Here is a 25,253-nt window from a genome sequence, read left to right on the forward strand (position 1 = left end):
AAGGCTACTTTTCGGGAACATTTCTTTCAATAATTACATTCACACTTAACAAACACAAAGACAAGACAAGACATTCACGCGCTCAGCTTAAAAGAACAGCATATCATCTTCTCATTACAATCGCAATGCATGGCATATGGGATGGCCTAATCAGGCATCGCCATCTAGTATCGAAAAGAGAAGATAAGAGTAATGAAACTGCTACAATCTCAAAAAATATCGCGAGCTTAACATTAGTAGAAAGATCCATAACAAATTCAATTTTTGTATAAAAAAAATTTTGTCAGAAATTAGATCACAAAATTTTCCCTCGTTGTCTCTTCATTCCTCTCCTCTCTACGCTATTTTTTGGTTTATTTATTTCCTTCCGACTCAAATAGGGAATAAGGACTAGTTGTATCAAAGGCAAATTGCAATATGCAATTTAAGCATAATCAGAAAACACGCCATTTTCCCTTTATCAGAATTATTACGCTTTATTACGCTTTTTGATAAGGAAAGTAAATGAATTTATTTACATCTCAAATTTATTGTTAATTCATTCTTGTTTATTAGAAAAAAGTTTCAAATAACTTCATCACACAATATTTCAGAATAAGAAGAATTTTATATAACCCTTATGTACTCTTCGAAATTATTCAAAGGATAAAAAGCTAGTAATGAAAAAGAACGAATTGTTTTAAAAATAGAACGTGAATGTCAAATAATTGGTATAATTGGTGTTAGTCCCAGCAATCATGCTATTCACCATTTTCTGAATCGATCATCTGCTTCATAATGAGCCACTCATCTTCGATTATCTTAAAAAACTTATTAAAACTTTTTCTTTCTTCAAAAGGCAATTCCTCATTCAAAACCGAGAATACGATCATGATTTGATGATAACTTTGTATTTAAGTTCACATAGTATATGTGTGACCTGTATAACGAAACTCGGGATCTATCTGTTTTAATAACAAAAATAAGAGATTAATCAAAGGCCGGGATAGCCTGGTTGGTAGAGCGTGGGATTCGCGTCCCTTAGGTTGCGAGTTCGAACCCCGCCAGCCGAAAATTCCCAGCGTGCTTGGTGGCTGACGCGCGTTAAATCTGTCGGGGTCACAAAGTCCTCCATGTCGAGAGTAATACCACTGGGGGTACTGGATCAGGGGTGATCGTTCTCTGATTCAGGTCTGACTTACGATCTGTGTTTGAGTGAATGAAGTCCGCCCCGTAAAAAGGGTTGTGACGTGTGTGTAGCTAAATCGTTCTCTTGGCCCTAGATGGCGCTACTATAGAAACAAGAGGCGATCCCTCCCAGGCCTAAATCTGCTGTCTTCGAAGAGCGGGCTTGTCTATGGCAAGTGCCATAAGAAACAACAACAACAGAGATTAATCAGACATAGACAAGCAATTGGATTCGCTTTTTCTAATCAATATGTATATAATAATATATATACAAAATAAGCATACTTAAATTGTGACATCGAATCGTGTTGGCATCGAATGGGATTAGCAAATAATCGCACGCTTCTCTAAGTTCTGGGATGGATACATTTGGAGGACAATGAACAATTCCCGTCTTGTAATATTCCTGAAATTACAAATACAAAATTAAAACGGTTCATTTGAACTAAATTTGATTGCACAGGCAGAGTTTCCTAGAGACATAATGAAAGATTTTTAAAATGTTATATGAAACATTAAATAGAAAATTAATCTTTGTATGTTGCAATAAAAATCAAAAAGGTTAAAATATGTTTAAATTTTTACCTGTTCAAGATAAGTTACACCATTGTATATTGCATAAGCGACCAAAAAAAAAGAATAAGGATAATATTATCGTAATTCGGCAGTTCTACTATTAATTATCAATAATGAAATATTTTACATTTTATATAAACCTCCTAGACGAAACTGGTCTATTGGATAACTTTTATTCTTCATTAAACTAGAGCACTACAAAAAATTTATTTTGCAAATGAGTACCATTAAAATTGAATGAATCATGCTTAACTGAAAATTAACAATTATGAATAAGGAACATATATCAAATTAAAAATGCAAATTGAAGTAACGCAAGAACAGGAAACAAAAATGATAATATAAGAGGAGAATTTTGCGAGGGAACATATACACATTTCATGCATTTTAGCATTGAATTTCCTTAACAATCAGTCATCCATATATAGATAATTAATCAATTCCATAGCAATACGAAACCGTTTATCTGATTCATTTTGTTGTTTGAACCGCATTTTTCCTTCGCTCAACCTAGTGTGGTGGTGGGTTGTTTGCTTTTTGCTTTTATATCCGCTCTTTGCTCTTGCTTTGCTCTTATATCCGTTGCGTTAAATCTTATGCAAAGTTATATATATATATTTTGGAAGAGATAATGGCCCATATTTTAACGTTAATCCATCAGAAGCCACTCAAAAATCTTTTTGAATGTCATCGGGATGTTTTTTGAGCTATATTCCGCGGCATACAGGGTGGTAATAATTAAAGTTCCACTTTGAAATGGTCATAAAATGAAAACTACTGGAGCAAATGTTATCAAACTTGGTAATAGTTTAAAGGAGGTCATGGGAATTCCTTTTCCACCAAAAGAAAAAAAATCAAAAACTCACCACCAGGAAGAGAAATGGCGCTGTATGCAATATTGTTAAACAAAACAGGACATGTTTTAAAATGTGTTTAATCGTTTCTGAGATATTTTACAAAACATGTTCAATATGGCATTTATCATTTTCTGAAAGCAAGTTAAATCGCATTACTGCATTCTCACCAAGAATTCTTAGCAAAGCACGCCAATCAATGCTATCGCATTCATAACATTTAACGAGAAAAGAATGGTTTGGCATGGTTAGAGACATTGTCGATTCGTAACAATGAGAACTCTGAAAAACAGGCTCACTTTTATCTGGAAAAACCAAATGACGTGTAAACTGCATCTGCATAAATCATTTGCTTCTTCCTGCTGTAAACCAATTACAAAACACTGCGGTTTTACATAACTCCACAAACAGTTTCGTTTCAGAAGCGATTAAACTCATTTTAAAACGATGTCTCCATGTCTTATTTTGTTTAAGAATACTGCATACAGCGCCCTTCTCCCCCTGGCGGTGAGTTTTTGTACCTCTTACTATTACCAAGTTTGATAACATTTGGTCCAGTAGTTTTCCTTTTATGACCATTTCAAAGTGGAACTTGAATTATAACCAATTTGTATATATTTTTCGATAATATATTTCATTCCGTGTTTATATTACATATATTATCTAAGGATTCATTTCGATAAGTATCTTTTAATAAATTTAAAAATTCTGAAGAGAAAAAATTGCTAAAAAAATCAAAGAGTTTCGATTTCATTAAATTCTTTTGTTAGTGAATGCCTAATTCTACAATTTTGCATAACTGACCTCTTAGAAGAATCATTAACTACGCATATGCCACATCACACGCTCTCCGTCAAATGTGTAAGGAGTGTATTGTGTAGAAATTATACTTGAAACGTTGAGGTTACACCAAAAATAAAGTCTCTTTATGTGGAGAATTTTATGCTCCTTAATTTAGAATATTACGAAAAGTGGCCATTTTTCTCGATATTTATGCCAAACTTAAAAGAAAGAACCTAAAACGCAGTACGAGTTCATCCCCTTCCTTAATGCTACAAACAGCCAGCTTCAATTATGTTCAAAAGGAACCCCTCATGCACAGGTATAAGCATTTTCAAAACGATATATTTTAATATTTATTCGTCCCCATTTTTAGCCTTTATTGAATGCGCTTTAAAGAAAAAAATTTACAGATGATTTTTTCTTCTCCTAAATGTAATAGAATAAATTCATGTCATATGATAGCATAAAATGATCTGCTCTAATTCAAATTTCGAATGTACTGCAGATTGTGCTAAGTACTACTTGTAAAGAATCAAAAATGTTTTGTTGATTGAAATTATTATTATTATTATTATTATTTTTGCTATAGTACTTATTATTGTCCGTTAATACTGAATATAGAAATTATTATTTATTTTTATAGGGTTACGTTAGGTATAACATAAGCCTAATTTATTTAATAACACTTTCTATCCATTTTATCTGAATCATTCTTGACATTTTAATTACATAGCTTCTTTAACGTTCATTCGTATTGTTAGAATAAATCTGGTCAAATTGTATTGATAATATTTGAATTTATAATATATTTCCTTTTATTTAAATTAAGGTAAGTTTTCTTTATATTTTTCATAATATATTCAGTGTATTAATTAAAAATATTAAAGTTAGACCTAAGTAGAACTCTGTACATTATTATCTTCTGCTTTTAGTTATTCAAGATTGTTAAGTGGCCATGGAAAATATAAACATGTCTGTCACACAGTTGTTATGTTTACTCCATTTAGTTTTAATCCAGAGAAATGACAGAAGGGTAAATCGGAAAGAGTATTTGAATGGACAGTTTTTACTTTGTATTTAGAAATATTATTTGAAAAGATGTCACTGTGTATTTGACACGTGAATAATTTATTTATTAACAATGAATTACAACTCATTAAGGATTGCCCACATCTATATTGTCACAGTTTTCAGATCAATTTGCCCTCGTCAATTTATTTTTTCAACCTTCTATCTTATTTCACTTTGTTGCACGGCCAGCTACGAAATATTTCTTAGAACATTGCACATGGAACATAATAAAACACACTGTCTTGTTTCCTCCACATTTGAAATAGTAATGAAAATACATATCATTTTAGGTCAGTTAAAATTAGCAATTCATAACAAATTACCATGATAGCCCTGAAAACAACTGCTGATATACCTTCGGCAACCTCATACTCTCCTCTTTCATTTGGGCGAGTGAAATTATTTTCAAGCGATGATCCAAACATCCTAGAAATAAAAATAATATACAATATCAATTATTTATCATAACACATATCATGTCTAAAAGAATAAGATTTACAGGGTTTTATTTCGGTCGAGGAGCAGAAACTTTCAACTGAGACAGTCAAAGTAACTATAATTGTTAACTTGTAGTTTACCTATATAATTATCAGTATATTTAAACAAAATAAGTAATTTGAAGTGTTGAAACTACGAATAAGAAAACTTTAAAAAATGGTATTTTCATAACCTTTATTTTAGGATATCTCGATTTAAAATTAAGAGATCTTGATTTTAAAATGTACAAATAATAATGCGGCTACTTAAAGTACGAATTTAGTACTGGAACCCCTCAGGACTCATTACATTCCAAAGAACAATAAAAAAACATCGAATTGAAAACCACAGCAATTGCCCCAAAAGAAAATTTTCAATTTCTCATATCATTTTAGACTTTCTTGTTAGCATATAGATTCATTTTCATTCTAGTGGAAAATTTTCAAGGACTAAATGGTACAATTTAAAGCTGTTTCTTAATAAATAAATTCGGTAATTTTAATTGCATTTTACTGAAAACATTATTTTACTTACATCAGAAAATTAAAATGCAGATGTGAATTTTTTTTATCAAATCAATTAATCCAACCTTTATTAAAAAATTATTATAAGATAAAACAACATTTTTTTGGCACTTTTTTTTTTAACTTTACATATTGAATATTTAAATGAAATAAAAAAAACACCAAATGAATAAAAAATTACGATTTATTTCGAATTTGAAATAAAGTAAATTTGTAAAGTAAAAAAACGTAAAATTTGATAAGGTAATAAAATATTTGATAAAATGGTAAGAAAAGGCAAAAAGTTCGATGAAAACTTTCGAACCATAATACAGATTACGGTATTCTAATTGTTACAATGCACGAGCCGCAAATGTTACCAGATGCGAATAAATATGGAGAAGGTTTTACGCGATTGAAAATTTTCTCTCGTTTTCTTGTCAAATTTTTCAATATTTTTAATAAAAAATGAGCATGAAAACAAAGCGATTAAGTATTTATATCAAATTTATCAAACTGTATTTAATGAATTCTTTTCATTAATGAGTACTGCATTCTCATAGAAAATGCTTTGAGATCACGAAAGAGTTGAGCCAGATAGCCACCGACTCTGAACATCCCCAGCCTCGACGCTTACCATAGTGCTAGCAGAACTTACACTCTCAGAGTCATCTCCGGGTTCAGGGACCACTCTTAACGCCAAACCCAAGAAATGACTTCTTTTCTTGATCTCTAGCAGACTAACTAATCAGGTGACCAGCTACCGACCGACTGATACACCTGGGACCATAGTGCATCACCAGTTTAATGGGTCGCTATGCCGAACAACACGTGGGGATTCTGCTTGTTCATGAGAAGCAAGACGCAAACAGAGCAGCGACAGCTTCTCAAGGAAAACGCCCTCGACGGCAAGCAAAGGAAGGAAGAAATAAAGCAGAAAGCATGAGGATAAACAGAGGAAAATCTGAAAGGCAGACCAGATCACTAGGGTAACTTCGAAATCGTGAAGCCCCTGAAGACGTGTCCCTGAGAGCATCAAGAACAGGGAAATAATATAGATCAACAGACAAACTGAAAGAAAAAATGTCAGTATTTATTAAAAGTATTGGAAAATAGGAAATCCCGGATTCGATAAAAGAGGAAATGACCAGCCTTCTATGAACTTTTGAGAAAACTTTATTCATTTTCCAACCAGATGGTCGTTGCGAAAGATGAGGAAATCGTCTCTCATATCATCGTTTTTGAAACGATTTAAGTGTAGTGAACAAGTAAGCCAATAATTTAGTATGATTAAAATTAATATCTATGACGAAAAAACTATTAAAAGAAAAGATGACGAAATCGATAATCGGGCGCCGATTCAACATACCAGTTAAAATAGAAAAGCTACCATACTTATAAATTTCCAATTTTCTCCCTTTCCAGTTCCAATAAAATGAGAATGGAAATGGTATTTCAGATTTAATAAATTTAGTAATATCAGCTTTAATCATATAATAGAGCGTAGTTTCATAAAATCCATTTAAACAGAAAAAGTTACTAAAATTAAATAAGATGGAATACTTTTACCTTCCTAGCATGGTGTCAGGGTGAGCGGCAAATAATGCAGGATCAACTATTATGCGTGTATTTTCTACCACAAGAGTTATTCGTTCATCATTTGCCGGTGGAGTAACGACTCCCTGGTGGAGGGAAGAATAAGACATCTGATGATTGCAGCATTCAGCTGAGCAACTGCAGGAATACTCTTTAAAATGGTTCCGAACTACTCCAATGTGTGGATGGTGCCTGTAAAATAAAATAGATATATTAAAAACAGAAATACATGGCCTTTTATCAAATTAATTTATTCACACACTTTTAGTTTCACGAGGTATTTCTTATGGCATGTATTCCCATGGTTCAAAGCCAGACGACTATAAATTTGATATACTTAGGAACGCTCCCAAGTGTTTGATCTTTCTATGGCTGGTTGTTTCCAGCAGAATGTAGGTAAACTTCAGAAAGCCTGTAGTAGATTATATAGCAAGATTGTGAATAATTGCAAATGGCAGTTTTTAAAGAGATTTTGCAGTTTCAGTCTGCAGTTGATTATGGAGTGAAATAAAGAAATAAATATTATGAAAATTAAGCATTTTTTTCAAATGAAGTTAAAATTCCTGTTTATTATATTTTGAATTATATGCGCAATGCATATTAATTTTCAACGTGCTATTATCGTGATTTTATCAGCATTGTTATAATTAATTCTCTCAATCTTTTCATCAAGTGCAAACAAGAAATTTTTTTAGAATATAATTATGATAATACCCAAAATTGAAGAAAATCTTTGTCAACTTGAAAACCGTATTATTTTTCTCTGTCATACTTCTAATAAAATTCGAATTCTGCAAAAGGAAATACTCCATATTTGATTTCAGCTTTCACATTACACTGAATATTCAAGATTATCAGACATCTTCTTTACAAAATGATAATCAATTTTGAAATTGCCAGTATATAACAACAAAGGTTGTCAAGTGAAAATACAACATTTGTGCTCGTCGCATTCCATTTAATTTCTTTATTGTCACATTAGTTTTCTTTTCTCAAAGCATATTCTTCATCATTTTGTGCGTGAAATCTGTGAAAATGGTATATTTGATTCAAAATATTTATTTTCTGACGAAATGCCTGCTGATGTTTCAATCAAAAGCTTAAATACTAATAAGCATAAGATATGTTGTAATTTAATTGGATTTCCCAATATCTACAAATAATAATTTGTCTACAATTTTAATTTCATGTGAATATTATTCGCATGTTATCTACCACCCATGTATTTTGAATTTGGAATCACCTTGTATATTTATATTTACTGTTTAATTCTTACTATTACATTTATCTATAACTGTCAGAAGAGTATAAATTTTTTATGGGTATTGTGAAATAAGCATTGAGAGGGGAAATTATTAGATATGTATACTAAATACACATTTTCCCTTCTTAAATCCCTTTATCTTAAAGTAGAATCTGCTACTATATAAGCTGTGAAAGCTGCGGATACATCTAATGGTAGATGTTTATGTCATGCATTCTTCATGTTTGAGAAGCCTTCCGATGTTGTTACCAAACTTCCTTCATGTCCTTTTTAATTAATTTACGCAGTGTCATCGTATTTGTGTTGTTGTAAAAATAAATGATTTTGAGGTTTTGTCACATTCGTTGCGTAAATCTCCAACATCTTACATTGAAGATTTTTAAAGTTAAAAAACAAAATACCTGAACATCATCTAGCAATAAATGAAATAGCGGCAATGTCTTTTTAGTGTATAACAGTGTAGAGCGTTAGAAGTATTCGCAGCATGGTGAAATTTGAATAATATAAACATAAACAAAGCTTTGATTTGTCTTGCACCACTCATCAACTTGCCCCGATATCGCCTACCTTCATATAATTTTCTGAGTTAAAAGAACGTTCATAAATTTTTCTTCCATTTTTACATTTTATTTTTTAATACTTTTCAAGTTTTACATTTTTCTGCAATCTCATTATTTTCTAAGCTTTTCTGAGTACATGATACACTTTCAAAATAAAGTAAATTGAAAATGATATTATTCTCCATAGAACAAATACATCTGTAAATTAGATAGCATAAAGGCATGTTTTTTGACAAGTCGACAATTTTACTGTCCCAAACAACTCATCTCTGCGTGTAGGATTCTGGACCACGAAAGTAGCATGTGCACCATGGAAATGTCACCATTGGATGCCCAAAGATGGCTGTGGGCAAAGTGCACCAGGGGTTATGGGAACAAGAGATAGCAACAGAGTTCCACTTAACATTAGGAATGATTTAATATGATATTCGATAACAGATGTGAATAACTCCAACATATGTCAGTTAGAGTTAGGAAATCAAGTTTCCTGGAATTTGTTATTTTCAAATTTTGACTTCGAAAAAAATGCTGAATTTTGTTTGTTATTAGAAAATGACAGAATAAGATAATTTCTCAAGAGGGGGAAAAAAAAAATCTGCTCCACCCAGCTCTTCTTTATTTTGAATATTTTCCAATAAAGTTGTTCCAGAAAAAAAAAATTAAGAAAAATGAATTTTTCACTAAGCCGGTTTGATCTGAATATCTAAAAAAATAATGGTTTTAATGCAGATTAGAAATATTTTTAGTATAATACTAAAGTGGAACGAAATTTGTATTATCAAGAGAATTCTTTTCATTCAATTAATGTTAAAAAATTATAATTGGATTTCTTACTAGTAAATTTAAAAACAGAAAAAAAAAATTTTTTTTTAAGTGAAAGAATTTTATTTTATATATTGTTTCTTCTCAAAATTTGCAGCGCTCGTAGAAAGGATGATATTAATGACTTCTTTCAAATATTTTAATGCATAACTGAATAATATTTTAATCCATAATTCAAATATTTTAATTCATTTTCTGAACGTTTGTGATGCAACATGTGGTTTGGCGTTATCGTGGTGAAAGATTAAATCCTTTCTGTTAGTTAGGACCAGACGTTTTTTCATCGAGTCCAGTGAATTGTTCGCCGTACTTATCTAACGTGATCGTTTCGCTGGAAATGAATAACTCCGACCGTGTTCCACCAAATACACAACGAAAATTTTAAAGGGTGCACAGCAGCCTTCGCGACAGATTCTGCAATTTCACCTACCTGCTTTTTTCAAGTTTTTTTTTTTTGCACTGAGCATGGTTATATGAAATCCCCTTCCCACTGCCTGTTATCATACGATCTAAAAAGCGCCCCTTATTGCAATATGCAAGGATATAAATGGATGATAAGGAGAAAGAAAGCGGTACTTCGGTATCAAGCACAGGAATATATCCAAGCTTTTTTTCTCGTATAAGTAGAAAATATTGTAATCATCAAAAAATTCCAACTCGAGATTTTGACGAACTGCCAAATTTCCGATCTCCGTGAGTTCGTCAGTTTTGGCACTAAGCCTGTCTGTTTCTGAACACGATAACTTAAAAACGCATCGAGCTAGACGCATGAAACTTGGTAAACGAACTTAAAACCAAATCTGTAAATTTCAATTAAATTTTGAATGAAATCTATTTACAGGAAGTCTGTCTGTCCTCATGTTCGAGTACAAGTGAATTCAATAACTACAAAATGTAAAGAACTAGATAGATAAAATTTGGTACACAGGTTCAACATCCAGAACGTAGGTGTGTATGCTATGCCGTAAAATGTTTTCGGATCCATGACTCAGTGATACCTGTAATTCGAGATATGAAGCAGTTTGTAGTATAATTTATGAATTTATATTGTAGTAAAGCGGGAAATGTTATGCACAGACAATACTCTTTTTGAAGCGTACGTAGAATTATTGCAGGGTTTATTACAAATACATTCGCTTCAAATAGCTCGTAACTATGATCAGAAACCAAAATAACATGCTGCCAACATTCCTGCCCCCCTATTTTTTGGAGTAATTGGAAGCATACCAGGGTAATTATGAACATTATAACTTAAGACTGAATAATTAATAAATTTGTAAAAAACGCATTGTTTATAGAGCCTTTGAGAACATTTATATGCAGTACCATAAATTATACACTTATTATCGTTCTCATAAGAATGTTTTAAATAGATAAAAATGCCAGATTCCAGAAAATTCCCAATTACCCTAACTGATCTCACGCTTTACAGAACAACAGAAACAATCTCACATTATATCTGTTTTCAATGATATATTTAAAGTAATCTCATGAAAACTTTAAAACTGAGCGAACGAACTTGATTATCAATCAAACTAAATTTTCATTAAATAGACACATTTGTCTCAGAATATGCTAATTTCTAAAAGAAAATTTCAGTGATTATAAGGCAGATTTCTATGTCAAGATTTCATTTGCTGTCAACTGCACAGGCGTTTGCCTTCTATTTGCTCATGAAATCTCAATGACGTTTCTGAAACAAAGAATAATTCTATGCATTGTTTATTTTATCACAGAGTGTATAGTTTATCAGAAATACATGATCCAAAGTCTATTTCCAAGCAACGCTACATAGCCGTTCGACATCGACGGAAGCGAGTAAGCGAACTTGTAAGCTAACGATAGAGCGGATCATCAGGTAATTCAGATAAGAATAAAAGTGTGAAAAATTAAAGTAATCTACGAAATGATTTTGCACAATTTGAATCTATGAATTTCAAAGATCAAATACAAACAAACAAACGATTTATTACAAACAACAACAACGATTAAAGAACACAGTTAAAATGCAGAATAAAATGAACAAAAGGGGGGGGCAATGCACAGCAATGAATAAACACTGGCACACAGTTGCACTGATTTAAAACAAAACTGGACCTTTATAAGCGTGACAATATTAACTCTTTCAAGGCGCCATCTTATCAGTGAAGATCCAACAAATTTTATAGATAAAAAAGTTTGCAAGAATTGTTGTCTGTCAGAATACTGGCATTTTTTGTCCATATCGAAATACCGGTTTGAAATTTTGAGACACAAACACCCTTCCCCCATTCCTGAGCACGATCTATCTAAATTCTTTTGGTACATCTTCAAAGAAAGAGGTAACCGTAACCCGAATCTCAGCATTCTTTGCAAACTGCCGATCACATAATTCTCCCTTTACGTCGGGCAGAAACAGAAATGAATTCAGTGAGTTTTAAGCTGTTATTGTATTTATACTCGTAACAGTTGAAAAATTATATAGTAAAATTATATACAAGTTGAAAAATTATAAAATACAGAAACTATTGGTATTTAAATAAAACTGAAAGAATGAAACATAGACAATCTAACTACGAAATGAGCTTACTAGATGGTTGGAAAAAGGAATTACCTGTTTTCGCTTCCCTCCGATTGGATCAAAGGTGGAGAATCTCGGGAGCTGCCACTGCTAGAAGAAGTAGAGGATTCAAGAGGATGGCGACTCACAAGACATGGTTTTAACTTTGGGCAGCTACTAAACCTACAACAAACACAAGACTTCAGAACTGTGAAAATAGAAAAAAAATGAATATTTTCAGAATGGTGCAATTCTTGGTAAAAATAATTGCGTGTGGGTGTTTTATCATTTTCTGGTACAGGAAATGAGCTTACTCTCCTTCGTACTTACTTTAATATAGTATTTCTTTCTTTCTTTCACTCTCACTCTTCTTTAATCCTATATATGTGTGTGTGTGTGTGTGTGTGTGTGTGTGTGTGTGTGTGTGTGTGCGTGCGTGCGCGTGCGTGTGTAATGATATTTTAAACTCGAATTTCAATTATAATTATTTCCAAAGTTTTGTCTTAAATTAGCCCACATTAACTTCATTCTAAAATATTCTCTTCTTTCTTGATCCCATTGCACTTTTCCTATTTAATTAATGCAACAATATCTCTGTGAAAATGCTTTAGTCAGCGGTTCCCACACTCCGAGTGAAGAAATAAAATACTATCCAAATAAGCACATTCTCTTAAAAGATCACTATGATTCCCTTACTTGTGATTGACACGTGTTAGAAATTCTTATTAAAATCTCACAGTATATATTTCACAGGGATAAAATTTCCATCAGCTTTTTCCTCATTTCGAGTTGTGTCGTTCTGTGTTGCGCTCGTTGCTTCTGCTTGTGCAAAAAATCATGTCTCCCGGGACGGAAATAAAACGAAGTTAAAAAATGGAAAGTCTCTTCACTGTCTTCGAAATTGCCTTCTGCTTCAAAAATTATATGCTTACATTAAATAGTCGACAGGATAGTTTTCTGTGCCAGAATTTTCAAATGAATTAAAAGAATTAAAATTAAATCCGCGGAAGAGGAAAGGAAAATGAATGATGCAACAGTTCCTTACGACACTGATACTTTTCGACCCGCTTCGCTGCCTTCCTCCTTTGGCCACGCCGTTCCACAACGCTGAAGTTCCTTGCACCCAAAGTTTCATCTCTACCGTCCTCCTCCGGCCACGCCGTTTCACGCCAGCCGATGCAATAACCTTTGCCTTCTGTTTCGGTCACATCATTCCTGACCGCACTGACGATGGTGCCTACCGTAACTTGAGACCTCTTCCGATATTCCTGCTCTGCTGTTCAATAATCCCTTATGTTTGTGCTCCTTATTAAATCTTCAAGAAGTTGAAGCTCCTGCCCTGTGCAGAATGATCTAGTTTTCCAAAATGTCACTTGTGTGTTATATTATCATTACAAATAATAGTCACCATCTGTCACTATCCAGTAGTCTCCAATGCCAGTCCAGTGCTCAAAATCGCCTTTTGTGATTCTTCAAAAAGTGATTGGTGTTAAAAAAATGTTCCTGATTCAACGGGTGAAAGTCACGATTTATATTTTGTACTTTTGCATTTTATTTTGAATTGCATTTTTCAATAACAATATAATTGCAAATAATCTTTTAATATTATTATTTAAAATATGAGTTAAAAAAATTTTTTTTTTTCAAATCTATTACTTAAAATTTATGCCTAAAATTAAAGGCGACAAGATTCGAACTTGTGCGGGGAAACCCCCAATGGATTTCGAATTTTAAATGTAAGCATAATTTTTGAAGCAGCAGAGTCGTGGTCGAAGTCACGGAAAAAAACTCTTTGAATTTTAAGTTTGTTTTATACGGTTCGTTTAAATACGGTTCATAGTTGTATTGGTTTCTGCAGAGGTTGGTAATAAAAAAGTTACATAAATTAATTACAATTTTACATTTTTATACTGCCCCAATATTATAAAAAGTATCCATAGGATAAAGATTTCTCTGACATTCATCTATGCTCATACAAATTTCAAGCTTCTATCTAAAAAATTTGCATATATATGATTATTATACACTTGTTCCACCTTTCTGTGTGCATGTGCGTGTCTGTTTCTGATGGAGGCGCTATATAATATAGAAATTTTGATAAATTTGTAATTGCATACTATGTATTACGCTACATAAATTGAGATCAAAATACAGATATCAAAAATTGAATTTTTCAAATTTTCTGTTTTTCAAATTTGCTGTCCACTTTTGCATTTTCTTTAAAATATTAGTACATCGATCGATATTAAGTTGATAAGTTTTAAAATATTACTATTTTTAAATTTCCACAAATTGTATCAGATAAGAAATTCAATTTCGGTGAAATATTAATTCAAGACTGTCGAACATGATAAAATATTTTATATTATAATTCAGAATAACAATAATAATAATAAAAGAAATAACATTAAATCTCTATCCCCAGACTTCTAGGGATCAATTACTGTTGCTCAAGATGTCTAGAGAATAGAAATGGGTTAAAGAACTTCGAATAACATTTCACAATTTTAGAATCAGCTCCTTCCATTTTCCTCTTTCCCCTGGAGATCAATATTTTGTCGAGCGAGGAAATGGTAACAGAAATGAAATCTTATTTTCTCAAATATTCGAATCTTACGCAAAGAGAATTATTCCTTTCCTATGTTTCAAGAACAATTATTACATCCTGCAAGATTGATTCTTACATAATGTACAGTCGCGGTGAAGGGAAAAAAAAAAAAAAAAAAAAAAAAAAGAGCCACCAGCTTTATTCTGGCATCGCTCATCATACAATCACAAAAAAGAAGTCACTTCAAAGGGTTTAATGTACTCCTTAAGATTTTAGCATTGATCTGACGTTGTCAATGAAATGCACATCTCCAGGCGCAATACTCTCTAAATGGTCATGGGCGAAATTTTTACTAAGTCATAATATCATGTGAAAATAAAATATATCTAATATTAAAAGTAACGAGAGTAATTATATTCAACGATGCCCGCACTACAATATTATATATTTCCCTTTAAAAATGTGCAACATAGTTAGAACTTTTAAAAAAAAGATAAAATTAAGATAATAGATGGATAATGTAAGTGAAAATATTCTCGATGTATAAAAATAGTAATAAATATAAATCGATAATTGCAAATATCCATAAAATGAAACAACGGGAAATAATCTCTAGAAAAATCGTAAAATATTGCATATCCTCTAAATAATTTACTAAACAGATTAAATTGATATAAAATAAAAATGAATTGAAATTTAGGATAGTAATAAGAATGTTTAGACTGATACACAGTGTTTCTCCAATCCCTTCCCGGCTGCGTGAAGCATTCTTCCTCAAAGAAAAGAAACAGCAGAGAAAATTACTAATCACAATATTAACATTCCAATAATTTCTTATAGAAAACAAGCTCACATATAAATTGAAGTGGTTTACATCCATAAAATGATGAATCACCATAAAATAAAAATTCAGCATAGAACTGGAAAAAATATTTACAATTCAATTGCTTAAATTCTTGATAGGTGCTAATATATAATATTAAAATAAATTAGGAAATTTTTCAGTTAGATAAAATATAAAAGTCAGAATAAAATCAAACATATGCTAATTTTATGCAGGGTTACTTAACTTTTATCTTAGAAAATAAGCACTTTATCAGCACATTTAAAGGCATTTAGAGAAAAATAAGAACCAACAAGATAGAGTTTTTGATTGTAGAGCTACGCGTTGCGAAATGAATTAAATTAGGTATTAACTAATTAAGTATTCAATTTTAAATATAAAGTGCCATCAATAATTGCTGAATATGTTTCACCAACTTAGAAACCAACTTATTTAAAATGTTTTTATGCAAGTTTTGTTTGAAAAATTTTATTAAAGCATTTTTATTGCATACCTAAAATTATTTCATTACACTACAATTAATAATAGTAAGAAAATTATTATGCCGCTACTTCATTAATATTTCAATTCCTTGAAAAAAAGATTACAAACATAAGTAAACAAAGCTTGAATATAAAAATCATACTAATTTTATTAAATATGTAAATATAAATATAATAATAATGTTGTTATATAATAGTAATAAGTAAATAAGACATATTTATAACGACTCCAAGCCACAATAAATATGAAACTTGACGACACAATTGTTAAGTAATGTCTTCCACGGACTGGTAGTGATCTCTTTATGGTGACAAAATGACACCTTTTAAAGTTGCTTTTTTTTTTTTTTTTTTTTTAACATTTTTAAATTTTTTCATCGTTGTACCAGAGCTCTCCCTGTACAGGAGAATACAAACTACCTTTCTACTGAAATATAATTGGCAACAAGTCACGATTGCCAACTTTATGACAGTATATTTATTAAGATTATTTGTCCTTAAATGTTTCACAAATATACGAGCATAAACTTTTCATCGCGATGAAATTTTATACATTCCTTATCTTTTAGAACTGGAAGATGGTTTAGACGTCTTTCAAAAATAGAGAGAATAAAATAAAAGTTAAAAAATATTGTTTGCAATTTTTAAAATTAGATCAAATAATGATATTCCATATTTACGTAATATTTCATCCTTTACATAAAATAATATAGGGATATCAAACGGGCCAACATCATTTATTCACTCACTCCCTGCTTGCAACACATCATTAAAAATGCGCATGAATAGGATCCATTCTGATTTTAACTTCAAATAAAAAGGAAGTGCAGCAACATTCGAATAGTTAAATAAATTATTTGTCCTATGTCTCCGGAAATAAAGATTCTATTCGCAGAACAAAGGCTATTTTTATGATCTTACAAATTGAAAAACATGCCACCGAGAAGCAAGAATACATATCAAAAAAAGATCTTTACTATCTGTGCAAACATAGAATAATATAACATCAATGCGATAAGTGTTCATAGCAGACAGGACACATCGCGCAATTTGCAGTGATGCATATGAACACACAGCAAAGTAAAGTCAACACCTTCCAACATATGATCTATTGTTTTATCACCGTGTGACCCATGTGCTTTTCATGGAAAACAACGAACATTCGCATTGGAAGATGTTCCTCTGCCTGTCTGTCTGTCTGTCTGTCTTTCACACATAAATTTAAGAAACTTTCGAACATTCGTTTGTCTGAGCTTACGATTACAAGATATGGATCATTTCGCAACTGCTAATTAAGTAAATAATCATTCTTACATCTCATTTTTTAAATTAACAAATTAGAACAAACAATATCATCAATGGGGCAGTAACTACACCTACTTCTCCCACCATCAACTAGCCCACTCAAACAGTCAAACATTGGATAATGTTTGACAGGATCAAATATTCACCACACCGTAAAGCAGAAATACTAAATTCGAATCAACTCAACTGTTCGGTTAAATGTCTGAATAAAGGTTAGACTCATCGTATGACTCGAAAATTATAGGCGCCTTGTATAAAGTAAAACATTCTTTTTAAGATAGATATAATCCTCCATGCAGAGTTCGAAAAATAAACTGGAAGCAATCTACATAAACGAAAATTATTATTGAGATAAAAGATAAATGCACCAAGTATTTCACTATAACAACACCCATTTAATTTGATGTAACAATTTTGCATTAGAATTAAAAATATGGTATACTTAAGTATTAAATACTATTTCGGCATTATTCACTTCAGAAGCCCGATACTATCACTTTCGGACGATTTTACTACGCAGAGGGGTAAAACACAAGGAATAAGTTGAGTGCATTTCCGATATAGACGCATTTCTCTGCTAAATCTTGATTTTCTTCATGACAGATCTTTCAGCCTCCACCCGATTTAAAATTTTGTACCGTACTATTTTATTTTAATTCTACACTTAACGTATATATTGTTCATACGGCTAATTCAATTTGCAGATTATCCACGATTGGCTCGTCACCTAATTTCGCTAATTATTACGGTTAATATTATTGCTAAATAAATATATCCTCCAATTTTCATCGCACTTCTGTTTTCGTAAAATCAACGCTACTTGGTGCATGCACAAAAGTGCGAAGGACTTCCATATCTGAGAATAGACAATAACTCACTAAATTTCTCTGAAATATGAACTTAAAAACATAAGCATGAAAATTGTGTTTTAATTCTAAAAGTAATAAAAAAGGACGCCAAAATTTAATTGTTGGAAACCCTATACAAAAACTACTCTTATTCATCACGAACTGAACATATGATCTCTTCTCTGGCATTCACTTTTTTTTTTACTCAAACATCAGTGATTGGTGGCAATTTTTCGTAACCATAGAACATTATAATATACAATGTAAATAATCAACTAACTTCCATTAAATATTAAATCTTCATTGAGCCTCTCATTTTGACTTTACATCTTATACTCTATTTCATATTAGCCCACTTAGGCGTATAAGTGTTAAGGTCAAGGAATTGAAAGTACGGTTTTATAGCTTTACTTATTATAATTTGAAAATCACTACATTTATTGCATCAGCAGCACTAATTTTATTAGAAGTATAGTAGGTGATTTTCAAATACATATCAGTGGAAATAGAAAGAAAATGGAAGTCATTGCAAATGGCAAATGTAATGTAAAAAACATATTGCACCTGAAAAAAGAGTTTCCCCGAAAACAAACATCGACATAGACTCGTGAGAGAATATTTATCGGACATAAATTGCAGTAACATCACGAGATGGCGCAAATGTCACGAAAATCAGCACCTGATTTCATCGATTTGACCTAACCTTTGCAACACAATTGTTCAGAAGAAACTACAGGAGGAGCAGATGAATGAATGAATTACTCTAAAAAAAATGCAAAAATTGGAAAATACTTGGAAGTATTATAAAGTAAAATACAATAACCACCAAAAAGTACGTCTGCTTTAATCACTTCCGAGTCTTTTATATTCCATGATGTTAAAATAATTGAAATGAAACAAAATTGCCAATTTGGAATTAAAGCAATATTCTGAAAAAAAATCATTACAATTTTTTCATTTTTTAAAAAAACTGATAATTATTAAAATTTTATTGATTATCTCAAAAAAAAATTCTTTTAGTTTTTTCGAACACGATAAAACAGATATTGAAAAATTTGTAAATCTTAATATTTTTATTTTTAATCGAAAGTATTAAGACAAAAATTTTTTACAAAAATCAGATACGATAGAATCCTGTTTTAATTTCGCTATTAATTCAACACAAATACTGAAATAGCGGATATGCGCAATCGCAAACTTTAAAATTAAGCAAAGCATATTATTTGATTTGGAAATGTGTCGTCTTTAAATATAATGTCTGACAGACCATGAAGAAAAAAACGCACTGTCATTTGAGATATCGCATATTTACAAGTGAAATGTTGTGGATTATAAGTATCTAAATAAGGAGCGAAGCAATCAGTATCGGCTCCGAATAGAATGAATTAAAAAAAAAGCAAAGAGTAATCATCATATTCGTTATCAATAAACGGTTACCGATAAAGCTTACCAATGGTCAAATCGCATCTTACCAAAGGTGCTGGCATACTTGTTGATCGGATTTAGTGAAAACAGACCCAGGGAAAAAAAGCACTGGAGTTTTCTTTTTAATATCGGATTTTATCAATTGCCGCATACAATGAATCTGATCCATGGTCCGAATTGACGATGCTCATATTATAAGATGTTTCTACTTCTCTCACGTGTAGAAAATTTCACTATAACTGACCGCTGATGTAAGTGTGAAATCAACCTGTCATTTAAGAAGGCTTTTTATTAGCAATGGCAATAGCGTCTCAATCGAGTGTCATGAAGTGCCGACAAAGGCTGTCAAAATCAAATCCAGCTTCTATCTAAAATACAATGACTGCCAGAAGTGGGAGAGAAGATGAAACCCAATTTCATCGGAAGTGGCCGTTGATTCATTTATCAAAATAACACATATTAAAAGTAAAGGACACAAGTACGTTGCCCGCACCTCAAATCCACACTTGTTTCAAAATCGGTAAGTCGTACAGGGAGAATGAAATAGACACATGTAAGTTGCATGTCCCTCAAACCCAAGGTACATGGCACCTATCTTCTTTAATAATTACGTTTTGGACTCTACGTTTGCATGTTGAGATTGAGAAAAAAAAGTTACAACCAACTATGATAACGGAACAAGAAGAACGGATAATGGGTAATGCGCAACAATAAATTCCAGGGAGTTCTAAATAGACAATCATCTTTTATACACGAATCCTTGGCTGTTGGCAGTTTGACACCGTAACTCATGATCAAAAATAATAAAAATGCTGCAAAACAACATAGATCATTCTTAGCAATGCGTTTGCACATCATACTGCACATGATTAAAAAAAAAGCAGTTCTATTTATTCCTTAAAATCCATATATTATTATCATATTGAAAATTGCAGTTTTAAAATATGACTTCATGAAAATAAAATTTCATCGCGATTTTGCTTAATAAATAATAACAGCCATTGCCGCAATGAGGTTCAGTAATTAACAGCTTGTCGTCGTATTATTTGAAGATAACCAAAATCAGTACATTCTTGTACAATTTTCAAATGTGTGGCAAGTAAAATTTACAATAAAGTGCTTGGAAGGGACTTGGACTACAACAGTACAGTTATTGTGGAATCTCTTCTGAAGCATAATCACGAATCTCTTAAAATGTGGACAGACAAAGAATATCAAATTCCCTTAACCGGAAAGCTTGTGATGAGTTGAAGGAAAAACTTTCGAAACTAATTCGAAAAACAATATGCGATGCTCCCGTACATCAAATGGAGAAGTTTAATCGAGCTCATATTGAATATAATCGAAAAAACATGTACAGGAAACTTAGAAAAGATGGTTGGTTTTTTTCCTTTTGTCCAAATAAATCGACTAACTCTGACATAAGTTATTGTAATCGAGTAGTGCAAAATATTAAATTTGGACTTAAATCTAGAAATTCTATTTGCTGACATAGAGGTTGCCATTCATAATACAATAAAAGGCGTTTTCGAAATCCGATATTATATTATGTTGTTTTCATGCAACAAAAGCATGACGGAGAACAATAAAAAAAATTACGCTTGACGCAACATTATAAGGATTGAAAATCAGATGTAGGTAAATGGATGCATTGGGTTTTTGGACTACCGTATTTATCAAATTCTTTCGTCAAAGATTTGATGTCTCAGCAACCAAAAAATCAACTTTTAGATAGATACAGCGATTATCTAACATAATATACATATTTTATATATATATATATATATATTTGAATCAAATTGAAATAACTGACATTTTTGAAATTAAAAATCTATATTTATGCCATATGAAGAAAAAAAATAATACTATAATTTTATAATACAGTAAAAAAATCAAATGTAAAGACACTTTAAAGACGAATGTTGCTGTATGCCATTTTGATTTTTTGTGCGGCTGTGCAATTTAAGACTTTTAAAAACTTGTCCAAGTCACTAACCCTCAAAACAATCAGTAAAGGAAGATAATATGTAAAGAATAGAAACAAAATGCCGTAAAAAGTTTTTTACTACTAAAATTGGATATTCGTCCCTTGTTGGAGTCATTATTTTAGGTAAGCTAATGTTTAAAAGAATACACTCAATATACATTTAAAAAAAAAAAATTCGAATGAATTTAAAAAAAAAATAGTTCTTTAATTTAGTTTGATCTCAAATTCATAAAAACGAAATGAGTTCGGATAATAGGCGAGTTATAACACGGAAAAAATCGAGCTCCGAAGAAAGAACTGTTCAGTTCATAAGACTTCAAACTACCAATGTATGAGTCATTGTGACGCTCAAAATTGCAGACGGGGGAGTATCCTATGAATCTTAATTGTTTCAGTAATTACTGGCTTTCTACGGAAACCAGCTGATTCAATCCACTGAATCGTTTTTTTTAACAGTAAAAAATCGAGTACAAATTTCCCTTCTCAGTTTGAGCATCCCTTGCTCCACAATGAGAAACTTTTGCACCATTTTATTCGAGTTTCCTGATGGCGAGTCAAAACAGATCTTACAACATACAGGAACTACACCGTACTTTCTTAGAAAATTTCAACTCATGTCATGAGAGTCAGTTGCTTATCGTTGTAGAAATATGTTCTTTACAGTGTGTGAAATGTTTTTTCATGCAACGGATCATCTTAATGTTCAAATTCTCCAAATTAAAATAGCTCGAATAGATAGAAAATTTTGTAATTTTGAGTAAGCGATTGATGAGTGCTAAATAACAGAAATCAGACATATCTAATGTTAAATCAGATTTACCATTTTATCAATAAATTTCAAGATAAAATTTCTCTACTTTAAAATAATAAACAAGACAAAAGCTATGCAATTTTAAAAATATGGAAGCATATTTTATATTTTTATAAACTTTTAAATGCCGAAGATTAAAAATTCTTTGCAGGAACCCTCAACAATTGAGATGTCAATCGCAGAAGCGAGCAATAAAGTACCACTGTTTCAAATTTTATTCATTCTCATCAAATAGTTTTTGACATATGTAAGAAAAAGCTTTCAGAACATGATTTTTGCTCTCATTGGGAGGAGGGGTGGGGGGTATTTTACAAAAAGACCCTCCTTACCAAAGAATTTGTTGGGAGGAATAAAAAAAAAGAAGCTATAATGGAACAAAGCATGCTTTTCAACTTTGCTTTAGATGAAGATTTTTAAAAAAATGGTAAATGGGGGAAAACGATAAACGAAGGGGAAAAAATCAATAAATGAAACAGATTCTGCTCTGCTTACGATTACATTTGAATCACTAAAAGAGTGAATGGGAACCAAGAGAGAGAGAGAAGAAAAATTCTTTTAAAATTATTTTCTTTTTAAATCATAAAATTTTATTCGTTTGAAATCGTATTTAATGTGTGAATGAACAAAATATTTTTGAAAATAAAATACAATAGAAATTCCTTGTGTGTGGATAATGTACTGTTAGTACACTTTAACAAACCATCTCTGATAGACATGTCCTGGCAAAGAATATTCCGCACACACCAGTATAATACGATACACTTACACAGTGTGTTCAAACTTTGACACTTAAGCAGAAAAAAGGATTTGGAGTACAGAATAGAATCTGGCAGAACAATCAAGAATGGCAATGAGTACAAATTTTGAGAATGATGATAAATTAAAAGTAATAATTAGATGTTTCATTGGCAACAACAACCCTTCTATTTTGAACGCACCCTTTTAAATATTTTAACACTTTGGCTCTTCAAATCGTCACGTATTTCACTTTCAATGTCATTTTATAGCTCTGATTCAGATATTGCACCTTTCTATTGATTTAAATTAGAATGCACGGCAACAATTATTTCGGAAGTGCAGATGTTTTTCATTTTTCGTTGTGGTTTGTGCCTGCTGTTGAGATAAGATTTCAATAAAGATATAACCATTTCTACATTTTTTATTGATTGTCTCATGAATAAATATTACTGATACGGCATTAAACAAGTCATTTTTCTTTCTTGATATGAAAACTCAGTCAAAACCATGGTACTCCTATTCAGGAGGAGTTCGAATTCATCTCCGCTAAAATTCAGGGAAGCCATAACATTCTCTTAATTTAGTACCCCCTCCCCTTATTTCTGCCTATCATGGGGCCTAACAAGAGAAGACAGTTGCAAGCTCTGGAAATCTCCAGTCTCAGAACTTGCCTTAGGAGTGACATTGGAATATAATCCTACAGAGATTGCAAAGTTAAGTCTTGAACAATAGTTTCTCATTCCCAAGTACAAACACAAATTACCATGAGAAAGGGCTACAAACAAGTTATATAAATGTTCACATTTTATTAAGAAATTTTTGGAACGCTAGACAGAATTCTTCAGCATTAGAGTACTAAACCGTAGGTGAAAAGAATCAAGAGTAATTTAAGATCGTTGACGCAACAAGATACGTAGAACGCACTAGCAATTATTTACATTAAACCAGCTTTAACACGACCTATGGAATTAAATAAAACAATTAGTCTTTCCATGCATAAAAGTACAAAAAGATTCTAAAAGGAATTATTTAAAATGGCACGAAGAAATTCCGTGGAAAATCATCTTTTTAATGCTAGCTATTTCATTTGAAGAGTAACTTTGAATTAAAAAATGTGGTTCAAAGATTATATTAAAAAGATTATAAATAAGTCTAATTTACGCTTTCATTGTGAAGTGCAAGGTTAATGTTGGAAGATGTACTAAGTGCTCATATCCATCAAAAACAAACTATTGCACATTAAATTAAAAACTGTAAATGAGCTTTCCAGATAGTAAAGTGTCAGTCTGGCCTTGGTTATTATTTAGAAGCTATCTCTATTAGTGAACGACAAAAGTTAGTTTTGCTTATATAAAGGATTTCTCATGTTAAAGATGCGCCATTCAACAGAGTTGCATCTGAAAGCTACCATTCACACTTCTAGAAATTTTCCACACAGTAGCGACACTATTAGGATCCAATCTTGTCAAATGGCAGAAATATTTAAAGTTACGCAATCTTTTTTCCTAACTGTCAATATTAATTTGATCTTTCAAGTTATTAAAATTATTATTGCAATGTTATTCAAATTATTTATTCCCCCCATGTTTAAAAAAATAAAAAGGGAAGCAGCTCATAAATTAATTGATATAAATTGAGATGCAAATTATTACTACATTAGTTCTACGGCTCTGAACTTCTCTGGTTTAAATTAAGCCTGCTGAAACTTTTTTTTAAAAATAAAGTAATAAAACCTCCCTTCACACCTTGCATATGCTGCAACATGCGATGATTCAAAAAATGTTTACTTAAAACAAATCCACGATTATAAGACACTTACTATAAGATCAAAGACGTAGAATTTATTTACAGTTGCCAAAGTTTAACAAAAGCAGCTCTATTTGCTATTTTACCCTATTAACGTTTTATGATCAGAAATCTAAAAAAATTACAATAATTTATTAATAAAACTTTAAAAAAATATTTTCATAATTAATATTACTTTCCCATTATAAAACTTTAAAAATTTTAAGTTAAAGAAAGAAAGGAAAAAAGTTGAGAAATTTCACCAGCC

At 31.4% G+C, this 25,253-nt stretch overlaps 1 protein-coding gene across 3 annotated transcripts in view; it reads right to left on the minus strand.

The window, feature by feature from the left end:
• Positions 1-25,253, minus strand: part of LOC129960988 (BTB/POZ domain-containing protein 10-like) — a 78,144-nt gene that overhangs the window by 12,275 nt on the left and 40,616 nt on the right. For all 3 annotated transcript variants that reach the window (XM_056074776.1, XM_056074775.1, XM_056074777.1), the window contains 4 exons: positions 12,267-12,395; positions 7,001-7,219; positions 4,775-4,877; positions 1,453-1,573 (listed from right to left, as the gene is read on the minus strand). In XM_056074776.1, the coding sequence (XP_055930751.1) occupies positions 1,453-1,573; positions 4,775-4,877; positions 7,001-7,219; positions 12,267-12,395 (572 nt within the window). The remainder of the gene's footprint in view (positions 1-1,452; positions 1,574-4,774; positions 4,878-7,000; positions 7,220-12,266; positions 12,396-25,253) is intronic.

This window comes from Argiope bruennichi, chromosome X2, assembly GCF_947563725.1.
Source record: "Argiope bruennichi chromosome X2, qqArgBrue1.1, whole genome shotgun sequence".
In the NCBI taxonomy this organism is placed as follows: domain Eukaryota; kingdom Metazoa; phylum Arthropoda; class Arachnida; order Araneae; family Araneidae; genus Argiope; species Argiope bruennichi.